Source organism: Stylophora pistillata, chromosome 1 (genome assembly GCF_964205215.1).
Source record: "Stylophora pistillata chromosome 1, jaStyPist1.2, whole genome shotgun sequence".
Classification (NCBI taxonomy): Eukaryota; Metazoa; Cnidaria; class Anthozoa; order Scleractinia; family Pocilloporidae; genus Stylophora; species Stylophora pistillata.
Window position 1 is genome coordinate 31,400,715 of NC_142519.1, and position 18,374 is coordinate 31,419,088.

Here is an 18,374-nt window from a genome sequence, read left to right on the forward strand (position 1 = left end):
AGGAGAATAGTTGGGTTTCAAAATACTTTTTTCCTTTTGACCTGAATTTATTTCATGAGCGACAAAAAACAACTGGACGCCCTTTTGTTTCAAAGTTTCGCAACATCTCATGGTTTCCTGCCGTGTACAGTGAGCAATGTTTGTTGTAAAAAAAATTAGAGTAATCAGACTATTGTGAAATCTTCAAAACACAGAGCAGAACTCAATTTTTTTTCTTCTTTTCAAGCCCGAGAATCATTAGATCGGCGAGGCTGATTTCTTTAGTGAGCATGCTCCGTGTTCTCAATTTCGTGCCAAAGAAAAGAAAAATACTTAACGGCATAATGTTATTTACGCTTAACTAAATCGTCAGTTCAAAGAGAATATGTAAAGTATATTTTAAAGAATGGGACAAAAAAATCAATTCTAGATCCAGCGAGTTAATTCAAGGTGAGCGACACACGCTCGTGTTGGCGGGACGCTTTACAACTCTTATTATCCTAACAGCAGGAGACCATGAACAGTCAGAATTCACACAATTATCACAAGCACAACTCATAAATTAGCAAAAACAAAACTTGTATTGCTACCAGACGCGCTTGTTGTTCTTTTATAATTGTGCTGATTCAATTTTCAATTCAATTGATCAACCCAAGCTTGATCGAGAGCCACCAACTGTTCTTTACAGCGCATAAGGATCTTCAAGTTAATAGCCGGTTTCCAATTCAAATTTATCTATATGGCATAAAATGAAAAAGCTTTTAAAGAAGTCCCCTTTCCTTGCGGCATTCTAGAAAAACAAAGCTTTTCACTTCTCACGTAAGATTCCTTTTTTGAAACAAAGTGATATATTCATACACACTTAAACTCATACAGAGTCGCTAATGGTTAGAACTTATCTTTGTGTTTGAATGATACTTTCTGTGTCCAAATCTCTCGCTTATTGATTAAATTCTTAACTTCTGTACATTCCTTTTTTGTCACTGAAAAGGAAGTTTTAAAAAATAAATGCGCTAAAAATTAGTTCCTTTTCCCGTAAACCGCCTACTATCCTAAGATATCTAAGATTGTGCAATCAGCCTCTTAAAATTTTAATGAGGAGGAAAGAAAATTAAATTAAGTCGCTTAAACCTTTATCTTGATTGCTCGTAATTTTGGTTCGATTTTTCAACGGAACATACGAAAAAATACCAAAGATTAGAATTTACAGGTAATAAAATTGAGTAAAAATTGGAACAGCCGATCGAATTAGCATTTGCAAGAGAGAGGACTTCTTCGTCTCTTCTTGTCTTTACATACTTTCAAACACGTACACCGATTGACCACTAAAGTTTCAATTATATCTCGTAGAATTTAAGTCAATTTAAGGTTAACTCGTTCAGTGTTTACGAACTGTCAAATTTTGAATCAATATTTGCTATGAATTCACATGTATTCCCAACAGTAAAAGAGTGTTGTTTTTTGTAGTTTGACCCTGAGGTTTGAAGGGAAAGAGCGAAATTCGGTATTGATACAAAACGCAGTAAATCTGATATTAAAAAACTTGCCCTCTGCTCCCAAAGTTCTATTTCAACTCCTCGCGTTCATTGACCATGTGATAATTTCAGACTTACTTTGACAACTCGATAGCCGTCACAGATGCTCACATATTTATTCTCTAAGAAAAAAAGCTAACCGTGAACTTGAAACTTAGCTCCTTGTGTCGGTGGCTTCTTTGCTTTTGGTGACATTGGTTAAGGATGGGCTTACCAAAGGACGCCAAGCATTCAAAATGAGTTTCCCGTGGGGAATTTAATTGCCGTGATGTGATATCCTTTTAGTACCACCCATAACAATTTTGGGAAGTTCCAATTATTGTAATGTATTCCAACACAATCACTCGCTCTAAATAATACAACACAAGCTCTTGGCGGGTGGCATTTTGACTACAATGAAAAGAGAAGTTATATAGCACGCGCGGGTCCTTTTATCCATCAATTCACCCCTCACAGAGTCCAATTTTTTGTCGCGTGGAGACCCTAATAAACTCTGAACAGTTAATCAAGAGAGGCACACTTCAAACAATAGAGAAAGAAAAGGGTTTTCAAAGCAAGTTTCCGGTCCTTCTCTCATTCAATTACTTCCCAACATGAAATTCACCTGCCAGAGTTTATTCAACGGAATTAAACAAAGGAAGAACTGAAAACTATCTCAGCGATGTTTAGCAGTATCGAGTCTTAAGATGAAGTAATGTTAAACACAGGAAGCTAATTAAAATAGGGATTTAACCAGACGAAGGGAAAAAAGTGAGATGTATATTAATTTTCAAGGCTTAAATACCTGTAGGCGGCAAATGATAATTTTTTGACATGCGTTTATTTATTTGACTTCGATGTACATATTATGCTATTACTGATAGTGTTAACAAAATTAGGTGCGAAAATATTGTTAAAAATTTCACTTATATTGCCTGGTTATAGTTACTACTCTTCGCATGAGTAGAATTATTCCTTTTCGCGAGATCTTCGCTTTCGTGCTCAATAAGTATAAAAAGGACAATAAAGAACGCAATTTGGATGAATTTTGAGCAATTGATTTGAATTTCTATACAAGCGAATTTTTCGCAATTTAAACCAGCATTGTGGAGTTGGTAAACTCACTTCTAGCCTGTCGTTCTCCAAGTTTCGTTAATTACTGCTGATCTTGTTAGGATTAAGTGCAAACATTTAATTTTCTCAAGATAAAATGTGTTCAAAAATGGCTACGTACGTTCTTTCTCGCGCGAGTGAAAATTACAAAGCAATCAGTTAAAACCTATGAAATTTTATTTAAGCTTTGGGGGAATCGCGTGCAATAAAGTTTATTTCAGTCTCGGGAAAGTTCTTGTGGTTTCTTCTCTTAGATCTTCTCAGTGAGCTTCTTCAACGTGTTCTTTCAGATCAATCTTTTTTGAAAATCGCTTTCGACAAGTTCGACAGTGGTACGGCAAGTTGTCAGAATGGGTATGCATATGAAACTTTAGATTAGACATCTTGTTGAAAGCGCGATTACACTGGTTGCAACGAAATGGCTTCTCTCCCGTGTGAATCATTATATGGTTTCGCAAATTTCCCTTCTGATGAAATCCTTTTCCACAAATGTCGCAGATGAAAGCTTTCTTGTCGCTGTGTGTTCGAAGATGAGTCTTGAGCGTGGAAGAACGGTTAAAACTCTTTCCACATTCGTCGCATTTATGCGGTTTTTTCTCTGTGTGAATAATCTTGTGCCTGCACAAGGTGCTGGACAGACGGAAACCTTTTCCGCAAACGTTGCAAACAAATGGCCGACTCTGAGTGTGATCTGGCATTTTTAAGTGGATGGACAAGGTGTATTTGGTCTTAAAAATTTTGCCGCACTGGTTGCATTTGTGGACGACCTTATCTGAGCGACTCTTAGCGCCTGTATCATTTAGTTCATTTGCTTTATTCACATTAGAACCTTTCTTGAGCGCTGAAGCAGACACCCGCTTGGCTTCGCCCGAGGACGAGTCAATGTCTTTGTTGAAGTGTTTGACAAATGCGTTGGATTTCTTCTCCATTTCTTCATTTCCCCGAAAAATTCCTTGCCCGTCGAAAAAAGAGACTTCCTGAAGACTGCTTTTTTGAGCATTTTGCCCCGACATTTTCTTTCCATTATTAATGAAATCATTTGCAAACCTCAGAATCTTTCCCATATCATTCACTCGGCCATCAATTCGGACATCGGCTGGGTAAGACGATTTCTTTTTCTTTTGAAACGCACCGAAAAATTCAACTTCCTCTTCCTTCTTTATTTTTGCCGGCCTCTTGCTTCGCCTGACATCTGAATAATCCTCACTGGCGGCTTTCTCCTCCCCTGTGAATTAAAAATACAACATAAATGATACTTCAGTCAAATCTTAAAATGAACACACGGCTGCAACACGAAAGTGGCTGTCTGACGTGTTTACATAGAGACGCTTCTATTTTGAGACATTTCGAATTAAGGCACTCTAACAAATAGTTGTAAAAGATTTTGATTCAAAAGGAAACAAAAAAACTAACCGTATTGAACGAAAGAAAGCTTTCCCTCGCCAAAATAATTGCCGTCATCGAAATTTCTCTTTAGCAGAAAGGCTCTTGGCATCGTAGCAAGAATTTGTAGTGTAAGTATTATCTGTCAAAGTTACGACACTAACCAACAAGGTTTTCCTAAGCAAGAAACTTTCCCACGATTTAAGCGCCGACCTTCAGCCAAGCTGCACTGTGTATGACTGAATGAGTTGCCTTTGTATTCTTTCATTTTATAGCAACTTTGTGAGCGCGTAATCTTTTAACAACTCCATGTCATGGGGACTGAAGATAGATCTGGCATTGTTTTGAGCTCGGATGATGCGGTTTCCAACCAATCAAAAATCGTCAGGTCTGGAAACCTGCAAACATATTGAATAATTTATAAACTGCACATATGAAAATAACTGTGCAACACCTGCTACTTGTGGGCTTTAATTTTTAGGCTCTTATCGGTAAATCCGCAAACAAATTCTCCTTGCGCATAATAGATCGTATTTTCACGCGCCAAAACAGCTCAGAGAAATATGCCGATTGCCCACATTTTTCATAGGAAGAACCACTCGGTCTTTACTAGTTTCGGAAAAGACGATCACAGCACCTATTGAGTCGCAATAAAAATGCAAATACTAAAGCATTTTCTCTTGGAAATATTTATTTCTCTCTCGCTAGGGTGTTATAAGTGCCCTTAAAAGCATTGGGCCCGCCTATTGGACGGACCGGCATAATAGCTCTACCTAACTTTATTACAGTTCGCTGTTAGTGGCCTTTTGTGTGGAAATCTTTTCTCGTCATTTCAATGGCATTTACGAGCCGCTTTCGCGTCAGCAGATTTATCTGACCATTTCCCATCGTGGAGGATGATATTCCTAATCTATCTTCGACCACTTTTCTTCGTTAGTCCGGCTTCTTGGGAGAGTGGTTTTCCTGTGAAAAGCAAGATGTTTTTGTGAAGCATGTCTACAATCCGTTTAATGAGCACCATATACGACCCATGATATCGATTGAACATTTGTTTATTTTTCGCATAATGGTCCGTCGCCAGTTTGTCTCCAAATACTCAATAACCCTTCCATCATTGTTTTCGTTTCTCCATGCTTCAAAGACAAAGGCGATTTATGTGGTGCAAATCTAACATTGTTAGCGGTGAAATTCCCGCTGTGCTATTATTCCCGCTAACTAACTGAACTGAACTGCGTGAGGTAATAATACAGAAGAACCTACAGTACTTTCATATTTTCAAAGTAAACATTCACTTTTGAACTTTGCTGACTCGTTCTCCTATTTCTATCTTTTCGAAGCAAAACTGCGAACTTTCATTAAAAGGTACTTTTATGCAGTACATTTAAACTTAGTAGTTCATTTGAGTTGGAATCCAGCGGTGAATATCGAACGTTGCGGATAGTTGAAACTAGAAAAATTGTTGACTTTATAAAATTCTGTCTTAAATTATCAACAGAACACAAGATTTCGATATTCAGTTTTAAAGTATCATATGTGTACTTTGGGGGGAAACATTTATTGGCAGTAAAAGAAAAATATCAGATTTCAAAACGAAAAGGATATGTTAGATCCATATTGATAAGAAAATGCATTTCCAAACAAGACAAAAAGTACAAATAAGATTTTTTATTCCATAATCGAGAGGACCTACTTACGTGCTAATACAATTTCCGCGATTTAAAACTGGAAATCTAACGCCTTGTGAATGCAAACTCATTTATAGGATTAATTAAATTTTAAAATTTGTCTTGAATCTTGAGGAATTAAAATTCTTTGGGCTCAGTACATTTATCATCGCCCACAATATTTAAAACTCTCGCCGATTTTGTCTGATCGAGTTCTGTTGTTATTTAACAAAAACCGTGAATTTAATTCAGCAAAGACCAAAAAAAAATTGCCTTTTCGGGGCGTGTTTGACAAAGTTGAGTTAATTCAAACAATATTTCGTATTCCGTTTAGTTTCCCCGTTAAATTCAATATCCCCGCTGTAGCTAGTCCGTAATAAAAACGTTGACGAATGACCCAGTAATTGAAAGACAACACACGAAATAATGATTACCAATACCACTTCTTGAAGCTTCATCATTTTCGCGCTGGACTGTAAATCATGTACACCGTAAAATGTTTGAATAGGAAATCATTTCAAAGGCTTGTTAATTAAGACGTGTTAAGTATTCAGACGTCTGTCACCATATCTCTTTCATTCAGATATCACTTGATATTCATGGTTATCTTCTGAAACTAAATCTGTTGATGCACGACAGGAAAATATTGCAAACACAAAAACAAACGCTTATCTCGTAGTCTCAGTATATTTCCACTGTTTTTTTCTGAAAATTATTTTGACCAATACCAAACATGACAAGTTTAAAATCTTATCTGAAAAACACAATTTCTGTCCGTCTAAGCTACAACTTGGGCATGAACAGGTGTCTTTGACATCTTGGCATATATTACCAACAACAAAAATTTAGCAAATTTTAACTGTTGGCCTTTTCATCGTGACTTCCGTCGAGCTTTCTCACTTTGAAGAAAATGTTTCTGCGAGATTTCCTGTGGAGATTGAGAACTAAAATCAAAATAAGCTTGAAATTTTCGTCGACGATTCAGGAAAATTGAGGAAATATTCCCCAGCAATACTGGAACAAGCCTTGGTCTGTGCCGGTCAAACTTGTGTTTTGTTGGAATAATAATTTTCCGGTTTGCAAGCGAACAAATCATGACTCTTCCTCAATTTTCAAGGACACAGTACGCTTCTTCATCAGTCAGTTAACATTTGTTGAAGGCAAAACTGAGGGTATGAGAATTTTTGTAAGGTATTTTAATTTTTACGAAGGGAAAAGCATATGTCGTAATAATACCTGTGACAGATGATTTAAAAACAGCCATTTTAAGAAAATACGATATGTTTACTTTGTTGATAGTGGAAAGTCTCAGAATTGCATTCAGATTTCACATAGCTAGCGAATAAAACTCCACAAACGAGACCGTAAATCGTACTACACGTTTAAAGCAAAATATTCTTGAAGACACATGGTGTGTATTCTTAGAGAGGCGGATGGCATTTTAATAGCTCACGGCGCGTGTTTTCGAATTCCTCAATTTTAAGCTTTCTTTGCTCGTTGACAGTTTTTAAAACATAGAAAGAAGTATTCATTACTCAGATTGTGGTTTTTACAGCCAAAGGCATACTTTTCCTCACAATTTTTAATAAACGTTGTCGTGGAAACTAATTTTAGGAACCTGTTTTACTTTGCGTAACTTGTTTGAATAATGAATTATTCTTGTTCAAAACACAGTTAACATTAGTTCCATCGAGTTCAGAGCTTTCGATGATGCGAATCCTATTTTTAATTTTAGGAGACAAAAATTCGTAGTAAAGTTTGCATCTAGGCTGAAGAGTTAAATTTTACCACAAAATTAGTTAAATGATGCTTGTCGCTTGTCTATTCCACTTTTGATGATTAATCTATTTCAAGATTCTCGGAGCACAAGGAGATTTACAAATTAGTTTCTAAAATAAAAATTAATTCATTGGTGTACATTAATTTTTCTTTTTTTTTTTCTAGGCGTAGGTGGGCATTACTGTTTGCTACTATCTTGGTCAATATTTATCTCATGAAACTCGGAACTTTTGCCAAGTTCACCCACAACCTAAATTAAAGAAAGCATCAGTTTCATCTATTATAGAACACTTGTGTTATGTGATAATATGACAGTAAAATTTCGGAGAAGTTATCTGCAGGCTAGTGTTTCAATAGATGTCCCATATAAACATGATGGTTTGGCAGTATGACAAATGCCTTCGGATTCTCACATTATTTGCGATTTTTTTTGTCAAAAGCTCGTAAACGAAAGCCAGACTTTCTTATGTTTCATACTCCAGCGAAACAGAACATGCGATAAATGAGGCAAGTCTAACTCTAACAGATTGATATTATAAACCCTAGAGCAGAAATTTCCCTCGTACTTATAAAATAAAGATGATGATAATAAATAGAATCTTTCTGATGGTAATGACCGTGAGTGAAGTCGATTCGGGTTCTATTACTTCGCAATTTTAAAAGTTATTAGTGAAACTAAAATGCTGTGAGGTGGGTGGCGAATTTTTAAGTTTTACAGTCACGGAATAAAATCCATAGACATCCGAGTCTAACATGACAAACTCGAGAAAAAGAGTTTAACAAGGCGAGCTTTAAGTGCAACCACGACGAAATTTTCATATCTTTTTTCCAACCGTTTTCCTTAAAAATGTAAAATACAACTCCAAACTAAGGCAAATTCTCATGAATCGCGTCCCTTTAATTTTACCTTTTATTTTCATTCCTCGCTTACTCGAGTAAGTTCGCTCTCGAGGAGTTCGCTCTCGAGAGAATTGAAAAGAGAACAATTTCCCCGGGGATTCTAGAAGTGAAAAGATGGAAAAATTTAGGACAAATTGTGGAATATCGAAAGCACTTTTTACTTTGAATTTCAGCCAATGCGCGCTTTTCATTTTCGACCAGTTTCCAGTCCTCCTACTACTGAATTATAACGTGTTGTTGATTAGACGCCAGTTTTTTGAAGAATAAAATCCATCATGGCGGTTGTTTACTTCTTCTTGGAAAGACGACTTTTCATCTTGCAAGGAAAAGCTGTGGGAGATTCGAAGGGAAAATGAAATGGACGGGAATAAGTCAGATAAAGTTATAATACCAGAAAAGAGTGTCTTGACCGAACTGCAATCTCCGGAAGGGAATAAGTCGGTAGGTTTATGCAGTGGAACCTCGATTTAACTAAGTGACAAGGGACTTGGGAAATTTGGTTCGTTACATCGAAAGTTCGTTATATCGTGGTTCCAAGTTTCCAAGTTTATTTCGCACTATTCAAATTGATACAGTATAAGATGACTTATATAACTAGGTGAAGAAGATAATGAGAAGTAGATATCATGCAAGTTTTATTTGTATATGTGTGCACAGTGACCAAAGTAGCCGTAGCTTTTGTGTTGGTCACTGTGGCATACATTTTACTGTAACTTTAGCCGGGCTGAAACTGAAGTATCGTTCGTTATATAGAGGTTCGTTAAATCGAGGTTCCACTGTAGTGCGTTATTTTCGTTCTTACGTCACCTAAAATTTACGACCAACATTGAAGCTCGAAGAACCTACGATATCCGTAGTTCTCAGGTGTAAGAAAGGGAAATTTGTCAATTTGTAACACAGGTTGCAAAATCTTGTGTCTGGTTTACTTTTGAAGTCCTGAGTTAACCTGTGCACTGTACTGTCAGTTAACAAACATTCAGTTGGCCTTGTTTCTAGATTTACACCACATGGCCGTGCACAAGTAATTCCGTTTAAATAGCATAGTTAGTACTTACTATGTAAATAGCGAGGACTTATTAAGAGGATTATAAATATTAAAGCTATCTCTAGAATTTTGGAATTACATCTTGTAATTGCATTTAGTTTTTCGTGCATACTATTACTAACAGTAACGGTTACTTAGTTTAAGAGGTCCTCTTGCGTCTAGTTCTCCACCCAGAAGTTGCGTGTATGTTCGAAAAAATCTTTCAAAGTAGGCCTTGCATTATCTAGATTTAGCTCATTGTTTTACCATGGCATTTTTGTTGTCAAAATTGTTGATATGGAGCCAAGAAATGACTAAAATATATATATGATGTGCTCAAGTTTATCAAAAAGTTTTAAAGATCATGTATTTGGTTTAAGTTTTGTCACCAGACCAGAGAAATTTGCTACAAAGTTACTGGCCAATAACAGGAAGTACATAGAGAGTCAATCTACTTTCCCAAAATTAGATGGGAGGCAAACAGCACTATATATTGCAAATCAGAAAAAAAAAACCTTGGGAATTCAATCAGAAATGAAAACTATGGCAAAAGACATGAAACAGGAAATTTTTTGAACAACTGAAACTGGATTTGACAATAAACTTACAGAAATCTTTAACCCTACAACTAATTCCCATGATTGACTACCTATGTAAGACAGAATTCTTTTGTACAATACCATCACAAGATCAAACAGACAAGTGATGAGAATAAAGAAAAATAGTAATTAGGGGATTATTAGTTGACTATTACCAAGTTCTCCAAACTAGCATGTGCATGCATTGTTTCAGTCTGTAATTTCTTAAAATGGGAATTTTTTAGCGAAAATGCGAAAGGGCTGGGATGAAACAATTTTAATTAGCTATTTGGATTTTTTTTTTTTTGAATTTTTTTTTATGCCTAGAAATCAGCCATAGGAGAGGTCAGCTCAACAGCAATTGTGAAGTACTCTGCTCAAGGAGGCTTGCCCTATTATAACAAATTGCAACAGGTGAGAAAAATATTGTTTAGAATCAGTAACAGTGAATTTTTTTTATATTTTAATTAGTGAATCATAGCATGTAATGTTCAGGCTACCCTTGTCACTCTACCAAAGAAGTGCCTCAATTTGCAGCAAATATCTTTGTCCCAAGATCTGATCTGAATTTCTCCTCTCTAGCATTTCTCTGTTAATTAATTATGAGAATTTGGTGTTAGATCAAGGTAACAACTTCTACTTGATAAGCTTGAGTATTCTCATCGTTTGCTGGATAATTTATGGATATTACAGCAAGAAGTTACATTTTAATTACTTATGGGAGTTAAAGGGTTAAATTTTTAATTACATTTAGAGGACAATCCTTTTTAGAATGAGCCTCACCCAGACAAACACAACAGATCAACAGTTTCAGAGTACTAGGGCTGTGCTCTAGCAGCGCCTGGTGGCCCCTGGCACCTTACTTTTGCTCTTGAACGACTCAGGAATCTTAGTTTTTTTCATAAAGAGCATATGCTGGGCACCCTGGATTTCACAGTTTCAGAGCAATGGGCTCCCTTCAATTTTTCCTAGAGCACAGCTTTGGAGTACTCATCACACTTGATGAGGATGGACGGTGTATTATCACTGAAGAAACTTTCACAGTAACTGATTGCAGCCTTTTTTTTTTACTGTTAGGACACAAACCTCAATGTTGCCCCTTCAAACTGGCTGCGAGATGGAAGATTTTCTGATCTCAGTTTTCTCAAAAGGGACCCTGTTGAGTTTACAAGGTAATCAAATCTTTCAAGAGGAAGCTAATTACATTCAGTTGTATTTAAAATTAGGTACAAATGTTGTCATTGCACTTCAATGCATCATGATACTTAGTTAATAAAATATACTTAACCTATAACTTTCTGATGTCCTTGTGCATGTCTTGTTTTGAATAATTAATGTGGAACATCTTTGAAAGTGTATTTGAAAAAGTGGAGGTGAAATGTGGAGATGTAAACCTCATAACATGCTGAAACAAAATAGCTTTGTAGGTGAAGGTTGTCAAGAGCTTCTAGTCAGTTGCCATTATGACACAGATGATAGGTAATGTTAATACGATTGGTTAGAGTCCAATTCAGTATGTGATCACTCAAGTGATTGATTAACAAAATCAAATGAGTGGGGAGCAAGAGATTAATTACAGGCAGAATTAGATGATCGACACAAAGTCCTGTTACCAAATAATCAAAACTATGATCAATATGAATTGAGAAACAAACTAGCCTTATAAACATGTATACTTTTTCATAAAAAAATGACCCTTAACTTGTAGCGTGTTTTATAATCTTAACTGACTAATTTTAATTATTTTAAACTATTTTGAATTGTGACTTTGTAAATAGCACATTTGGACCCATGGGAAAGGGCAATCTATAAATGTCAAGTATTGTTATTTTTATTATTAACTTGCTGAAGTGTGTAACAGTGTGCTGTTTGAGAATTTTGCTAATAGCTTTCATTATTAGGGCTCGACACTAACTTTTCAACTTACTAGCCAAGTTGCCAGTCACAACTTGGATGTTACAACAATTTCAGTTTGTTTACTGGCCAAACTGGCCGTGGAAATTGAAAACCACCAGCCAAACTGAATTTCTACTAGACAAAGTCTGTGGGTACCGTTAGTGTTGAGCCCTGATCATAGAATTTAGTGTCGATGCTAAGGGTCAGCATCTCATTTACAAGTAAAGATGCAGAAAACTTCTTGTCACACAATGTTGCAAAGACAGAAAGTTCCAGGTACTGGCAAGTCACTGTCAAAGCACTCACAGACAGGCATGTACTTGCACTATGAAATGGTGTTCTTTCCTTTAGAGCCTACTAACTACAAAAAGTACTCATAAGTTGGTCCATGGCAAAGAGTTTTTCTTTTGGTTTCATTTATTGCTTTATCCTCTGTCTTAACATTTGATTTTTCTTTATTATCGTATTTCATTTTTACTGGGAAACATTGTTTGATATATTGTACATTATTTATTTAGGAATGCAGTTTGTATTGGTAAAAGGGAATTAAAAAAAGCTGTGATGTTATTAAGGTTTACCCAAAATGATTAAAATGTTTATCTTAAATCACAGTTTTGGCATGGCACACAGCTTTGTTGATACTATTGGAGATGTTGATGTGATATCTGATGCTGAGGTAAATTTTTCTTATTTTGTTAAGTTTGCAACTTGTTAGTTCAATGGCAACGTCCTTGGTGTTGATTTATTGTAGGGTCAAACACTAATCTAGTTTCTCTAAGAGCAGGATTATTTTTGTGATGTGTGATTGCTATGCTGGTTTCCTTCCCCTCATCTGCTCTCTGTCTGGTTTCCTACTTTTATACCCAGTGGCCTTGTTTGCCACATTATTAATAATTATTAATAATATCACTACTAATTCCTACTCCTTTTGACATCACTACTCCATGATCATAGATGTATGTACACAAAAGAGCCTGCATATAATGGCTGTCAAACTTGGTGATTTACACTTTGTTTTAGTGTATGCATATCTTTGATTCTTCTCTATATTTTTTCCTTTTGCTCTTATCATCATAGAACATCAAGAAATTACTTAAAATACCATACAGGTATGTTAATTTTGATTTTATTAGATACAATGAATATATGAAGTTCATATATTTTGAACTGCGGTTGTAGATACGTATGATGCATGATCCTCGCAGTAGAGAGCGCTATTTATGCAATAGCGAAAATCAGACCTGAAAGAAATCAGGCCTGTACAGGATTCAAACCACTGACCTCTGCGCTGCACTTGTATCGCAGAGGTCAGTGGTTCGAATCCCGTACAGGCCTGATTTTTTTCAGGTCTGATTTTCGCTATTGCATAAATAGCACTCTCTACTGCGAGGATCATGCATCATACGTATGATTTTATTGGTGCAATTAAGACCCCATCATATTGACACTTGATTTGGCTATAAGAAATTAATGTTTAATCAGTCAGGCCAACCATGCAGGGTTGTAGCTACAAGTGCCAGCTGCCAGCAAAATTCACTAGATGAAAAAGCAGCAATTGCTGGCTGGATTTTTGGCTGGTGAATGCTTGGTAAAGCACAACAGGCACTTCCAATGTTACACACTTACAATTGTTCGCCATCTTTGAGCAGCTTCACTTGAACTTTCAGCCGGCAGAGTAATTTTATCGCTACAACCCTGATCATGTGCATTTGTAATGTTTATTTATCATTCAGTTGATACCAGCTGGATTCAGCCAAACATGAAAGGTCAATATTTTCATTCCATTCATTTGCTGTGTTTTTAAGAATGTCTTGAGTAACAATATTATTTTGATTTCCTAAACGAGGGGAATGAGTTTAGTGCTAATGAAGAAGTAATTGGACAGTAAGTTTAACAGTCTTAAACAAGAACGAAAACCATTCCCAAACAACACCCTTATAAATTTGATTATCTTGATGGTGATTGCTGTTACATGCACCAGCCAACTGTGGAATTGATCCTGCCAGAATTGAAACAGACTTCTGTGTACTAAAAGTGTTTTTTACAATTTTCAATTATTTTCCTTCTCCATTTAGTGCCAAAGCTGAAGTAAGCTTAGCAGTCCATAGAGTAGGACCAACCCTCCTGTTGGATTACCTTGATGTGCCATCACTGATTTCATTTGCTTCTGAGGTTGGTTCATTCTCCATACTGAGTAGCTTCTGTGAATGTTTCTTCAGAATCCGGCTAAAATCTTTGAGGATACTTAACCCTTTCACTCCCATAATCTCATCAGTACCAATCCTGTAATTCTTCTTACTTTCTGCTATACAATTCTCATCATATAAGTTCAGAGAATTTGGTATTGGATCAACTAATAATTAGCCAAGGCCTTATCGATATTTTTCTTTATTCTCATCTCTTGTCTTCCTGATAAGGAGCGAAAACTTCTGTCTTAGTCAGTTATGGGAATTGAAGGGTTAATGGGAATCCATATTAGGAATCTAGGCAACTTTATAATTAAACTTCTGTCAGTTCCAATTCTTATATCATAAGGGAATTGGCCTTTTCTGCTAGGGATCGATGTAAAACTAATATCCAGGAACATTTTACCAATGAAATGAACTCATGAACTCATGAACTATAGAAATATTCATAACTCTTTCAGATGTAGCATGAACCTGAAATGAAATATGCCTCAATTATTTTTTTAGTTGTGGTTATTTGATGCCTGATTTTTCTAAAGATCATACCTTTCTTTATTCCAGTTTTCTAATCATACCCTGACTCATAATCAGATTCTGAACATGACTTATTCTTTTACCTTAGACACATTAGTTTTTTTTTTTTACATACATACATGTACATATATACATACATACATACCTACCTACCTACCTACCTACATACCTACCTACCTACCTACATACATACATACATACCTACATACATACATACCTACCTACCTACCTACCTACCTACCTACCTACATACACACATACATACCTACCTACCTACCTACATACATACATACCTACCTACCTACCTACATACATACATACCTACCTACCTACCTACCTACATACATACCTACCTACCTACCTACCTACCTACATACATACCTACCTACCTACCTACCTACCTACCTACCTACCTACATACAACATACCTACATACACACACACACACACACACACACACACACACACGCACACACACATACATACATACATACATACATACATACATACATACATACATACATTTTATTGTGTTTTGGGATAAAAGTACAGTAACATGCCCGCAGGTAGCTAAGCTAATCTAGGTGGGTCAAATTTTTAACAAATTGGATGGGTGAGGTTATATCTACATTTGTTATGTATATGGTCTGTTAGTGCAAGTCCCAGTTCTCTTTTTGAAGTTATTTCCATCTGCTATGTATATGGTCTTTAAGGGTGAGTCCCAGTTCCCTTTTTGAAGTTATTCTCATTTGTTATGTAAATGGTCTTTAAGAGCAAGTCTTAGTTTCCTATTTGAAGTTATTTTCATTTGTCATGTACTGAGTGGTCTTTAAGGGCAAGTCCCAGTTACCTTTTTTGAAGCTATTTTCATTTTTTTGATACACAAGCACAACCTTTTTTTAAGGAGAATTTGGTGTTAGATCAAGGTACGCATAACTTCTGCCTGATAAGTTTGAATGTTCTTGTTACCTTTTTACTGGATAATTTATCAATATTATGGGGAGAAGTTACATGGTGATCATTAGTCAGAGTTCAAGGGAATGAGAGATAAATTAGCGTAACATTTTTTTTAAGCAGTACAGCACCTTGGGAATAACACAGGTTTACCTAAGTATGAAATGATAAGTTATTGATCAATTAATGTGACACAATGACACTTCTTCTTTTAGGGACACAGTGACACTATTTTTCGTAGGTGGCTTTATGATTTCTACTGTGAACAAACTGGAATTCCAAAGGTATGTTGTCAGAGTAAATTTGGCATATTTTAAGAGGATTCAGGGAGAACAATGTCAGGATAAAGTATAATGTGAATGTAAAATCTATGATGGTTAAAAATGATTTTGGTTACCAAGATTCCAATTTTGCAATTGATCAAGTTACACCTAAGTTTCAAGGTCCTTCTTACTGCGACAATTTTTGCAATGAAGAGTAGTTTTTTTATTGCATCAGCTACAGATAATTGTTTTTTTATTTGGTATTTGTCAACTCAGAGGGCATGATTATCTTTGTAGAGAGAGAAATTTGATTTACCTGGAAATATGTCTGTGTGCATTTGCATAAAATCAGGATAGGAGTATTTGGTAGTAATATCAACTTTTTATCAATTTTAGAATGTTTCCTAAAACTAGGTTCTTGGATTGATAAGATATTGATATATGTATCTAATTAATTAACATTTCAATGTAACAATTATTCGCTGAAGGCGAGGTGAATATCGTCGAATAATTCCCTAGATGAAGTTGAGGGGATTATTCAACAATATTCACCGAACCTGAGGCGAATAATTGTTTTAGTATAATTTCAGAGCTGAACAACAGAGAAATTTCTAAAATCATAACTTTTATTAACATTTTATTTTAACATTTTATATATAAACCGCGTAGAGCACTTTATATAGTGTCATATAAGGAACTGCTCGACCAATCATATTGCTGGAAACTCTTTGCTCAGCTCTGAAATTATACTAATTACTTGTATTAACTTAAACAGTCATACAATACCATGTAACATACTGCATTTATAGGATGCTAGCTTTGAACGCAAGAAGAAGAAGAAGGATCAGGCAAAACTTAGACACATATTTTCAAAGTTCCTTCATTACAGGTACAGTCCATATCCTTTAAAGCATTTCCCTTAAAATATGAAGTGTATGGAAATATTTTTGAACAACCAACCTGAAAAGGGTTTTCAATCACAAGTTAGAGGAACTGCTATATTTTCTATGTAGAGAAATGCAGGAGAATGGTTCCTTGGAGAATTTTGAAATTAAAGATTGGTTTAAATTGGATTTCCTTGATTAGTGGCAAAAAAAATTCCTTTGTTGGGATAAATATGTTCTATGTTTGTTTGATTTATTTATTTTAAAAATATACTTTTACCATTTGAAATGGAAACAAATGGGAGCAGTGCTTACATTTTGAAACTTGAGGGACCTCTTCAGCTGATGCAGATGATTTTTGAAAGGAAAATTTTTACCTTCAGTGTTTCATGAAGTATTAATGAAACAGCAAAGAAGAGATTTGTTTTTGTCTATTTATTTAAATCTCAGTTGAGTATTAGTGAAGAGTTTTTTCTGTCATGTGATAGCTCCTTTAATTAGACTGGACTGTGGAAAAAAAGCCTGCAAGCAGGCCATCATTATTAGTGTTTCAGCACAAAAATTTCTTTACTTGTGGTATGTGAGACATTTAGCAATGTGACCCCAAGCAAAATTTTCAATGAGTTCTCTTAAATCTTCCCACGGGCAGAAAATGCGAGTCTTGCAGTGCTGATAATGAAGGCCTGCTTGCAGGCTAGGGGAGATACTGTTTGTTTTTTAATTGATTTGTCAGGTGATCAGCAAGTGTAAGATATGGCATAGTGTAGAACCTTGTTCTGTATTGGTGACGGTATTCATGGATCCATGACCTCTGTGTAAGATATGGCATAGTGTAGAACCTTGTTCTGTATTGGTGACGGTATTCATGGATCCATGACCTCTGTGTAAGATATGGCATAGTGTAGAACCTTGTTCTGTATTGGTGATGGTATTCATGGATCCATGACCTCTGTGTAAGATATGGCATAGTGTAGAACCTTGTTGGCTGTATTGGTGATGGTATTCATGGATCCATGACCTCTGTGTTGACTCCTGTGCAGCACAGTTGCTACTCATAAAATGTTTTTTCAAACTTAACAAGTTCAAAAACTGAAATAAGTTTTTCTACAATTTGTGAGTTAAGTGTGGGAATTTTGTAAGAGTAATCAAAAGGACCAATACTATGCATTGTTAACCCTTTAATTCCCTAGATCTGATAGTTAACGTTCACATGTAACAACTTCTACCTGATAAGTTTGAGTATTTTCATTACCTGTTTGCTTATTTGAGCTAAGTTGTGAATTAAAGAGGCCATAAAAAGGCACTACGTATAGCACCCCCACTACCACTACCCTAAAGGTTTCACGCTGGATTATGGTTGGCTGATGTGCACAGATCATCGATATGTCAGTCATAATTACTAATTGTGGGATCAGCGACTTGTTACACACTGATTTTTTTTAAGGGAGGTGGGTTTTTTTTTTTTGGAAGCAGTGATATTTGTGGGTTCAGGAACGTGTCTAGCATTATCTTCCAAAACTGCTCAACCAAATATTACAAATTTTATTTGGGAAGGGAGTAACTTTTGCAGTTCCTTAATGTAGGTTATTTGCAGTTGGTTAAACCGTCGCCATGGCAGTGGTTGCTTAGAAAACCAAGATAAACATGGTTTTTGTGAAATATAGTACAAAATGTAATTCAAAATATTTCTTTTTGATTTTTTATAAAAGAGAACGATCGTTAC

General features: G+C 35.7%; 2 protein-coding genes across 3 annotated transcripts in view; one reads left to right on the plus strand and one right to left on the minus strand.

The window, feature by feature from the left end:
• Nucleotides 1–2,315: 2,315 nt before the first annotated feature.
• On the minus strand, nt 2,316–4,319 carry LOC111342847 (uncharacterized). Its single transcript, XM_022949968.2, has 2 exons — nt 4,020–4,319; nt 2,316–3,831 (listed from the first exon to the last, which is right to left on the minus strand). Exons 1-2 carry the CDS (start codon nt 4,099–4,101, stop codon nt 2,867–2,869), a joined length of 1,047 nt encoding a protein of 348 aa, XP_022805703.2. The 5' UTR covers nt 4,102–4,319; the 3' UTR covers nt 2,316–2,866.
• A 4,259-nt stretch (nt 4,320–8,578) lies between these two features.
• LOC111342850 (erythroid differentiation-related factor 1) overlaps nt 8,579–18,374 on the plus strand; it is a 37,221-nt gene continuing 27,425 nt past the window's right edge. Inside the window, exons 1-8 of one of the 2 annotated variants that reach the window (XM_088750775.1) lie at nt 8,579–8,773; nt 10,262–10,348; nt 11,012–11,106; nt 12,443–12,506; nt 12,908–12,939; nt 13,906–14,002; nt 15,720–15,788; nt 16,577–16,656. In XM_088750775.1, the coding sequence (XP_088606901.1) occupies nt 8,690–8,773; nt 10,262–10,348; nt 11,012–11,106; nt 12,443–12,506; nt 12,908–12,939; nt 13,906–14,002; nt 15,720–15,788; nt 16,577–16,656 (608 nt within the window). In that variant the 5' untranslated portion in view covers nt 8,579–8,689. Of the gene's footprint in view, nt 8,774–10,261; nt 10,349–11,011; nt 11,107–12,442; nt 12,507–12,907; nt 12,940–13,905; nt 14,003–15,719; nt 15,789–16,576; nt 16,657–17,509; nt 17,536–18,374 lie in introns of those variants that run through there. The other variant, XM_088750779.1, reaches the window with a different exon arrangement.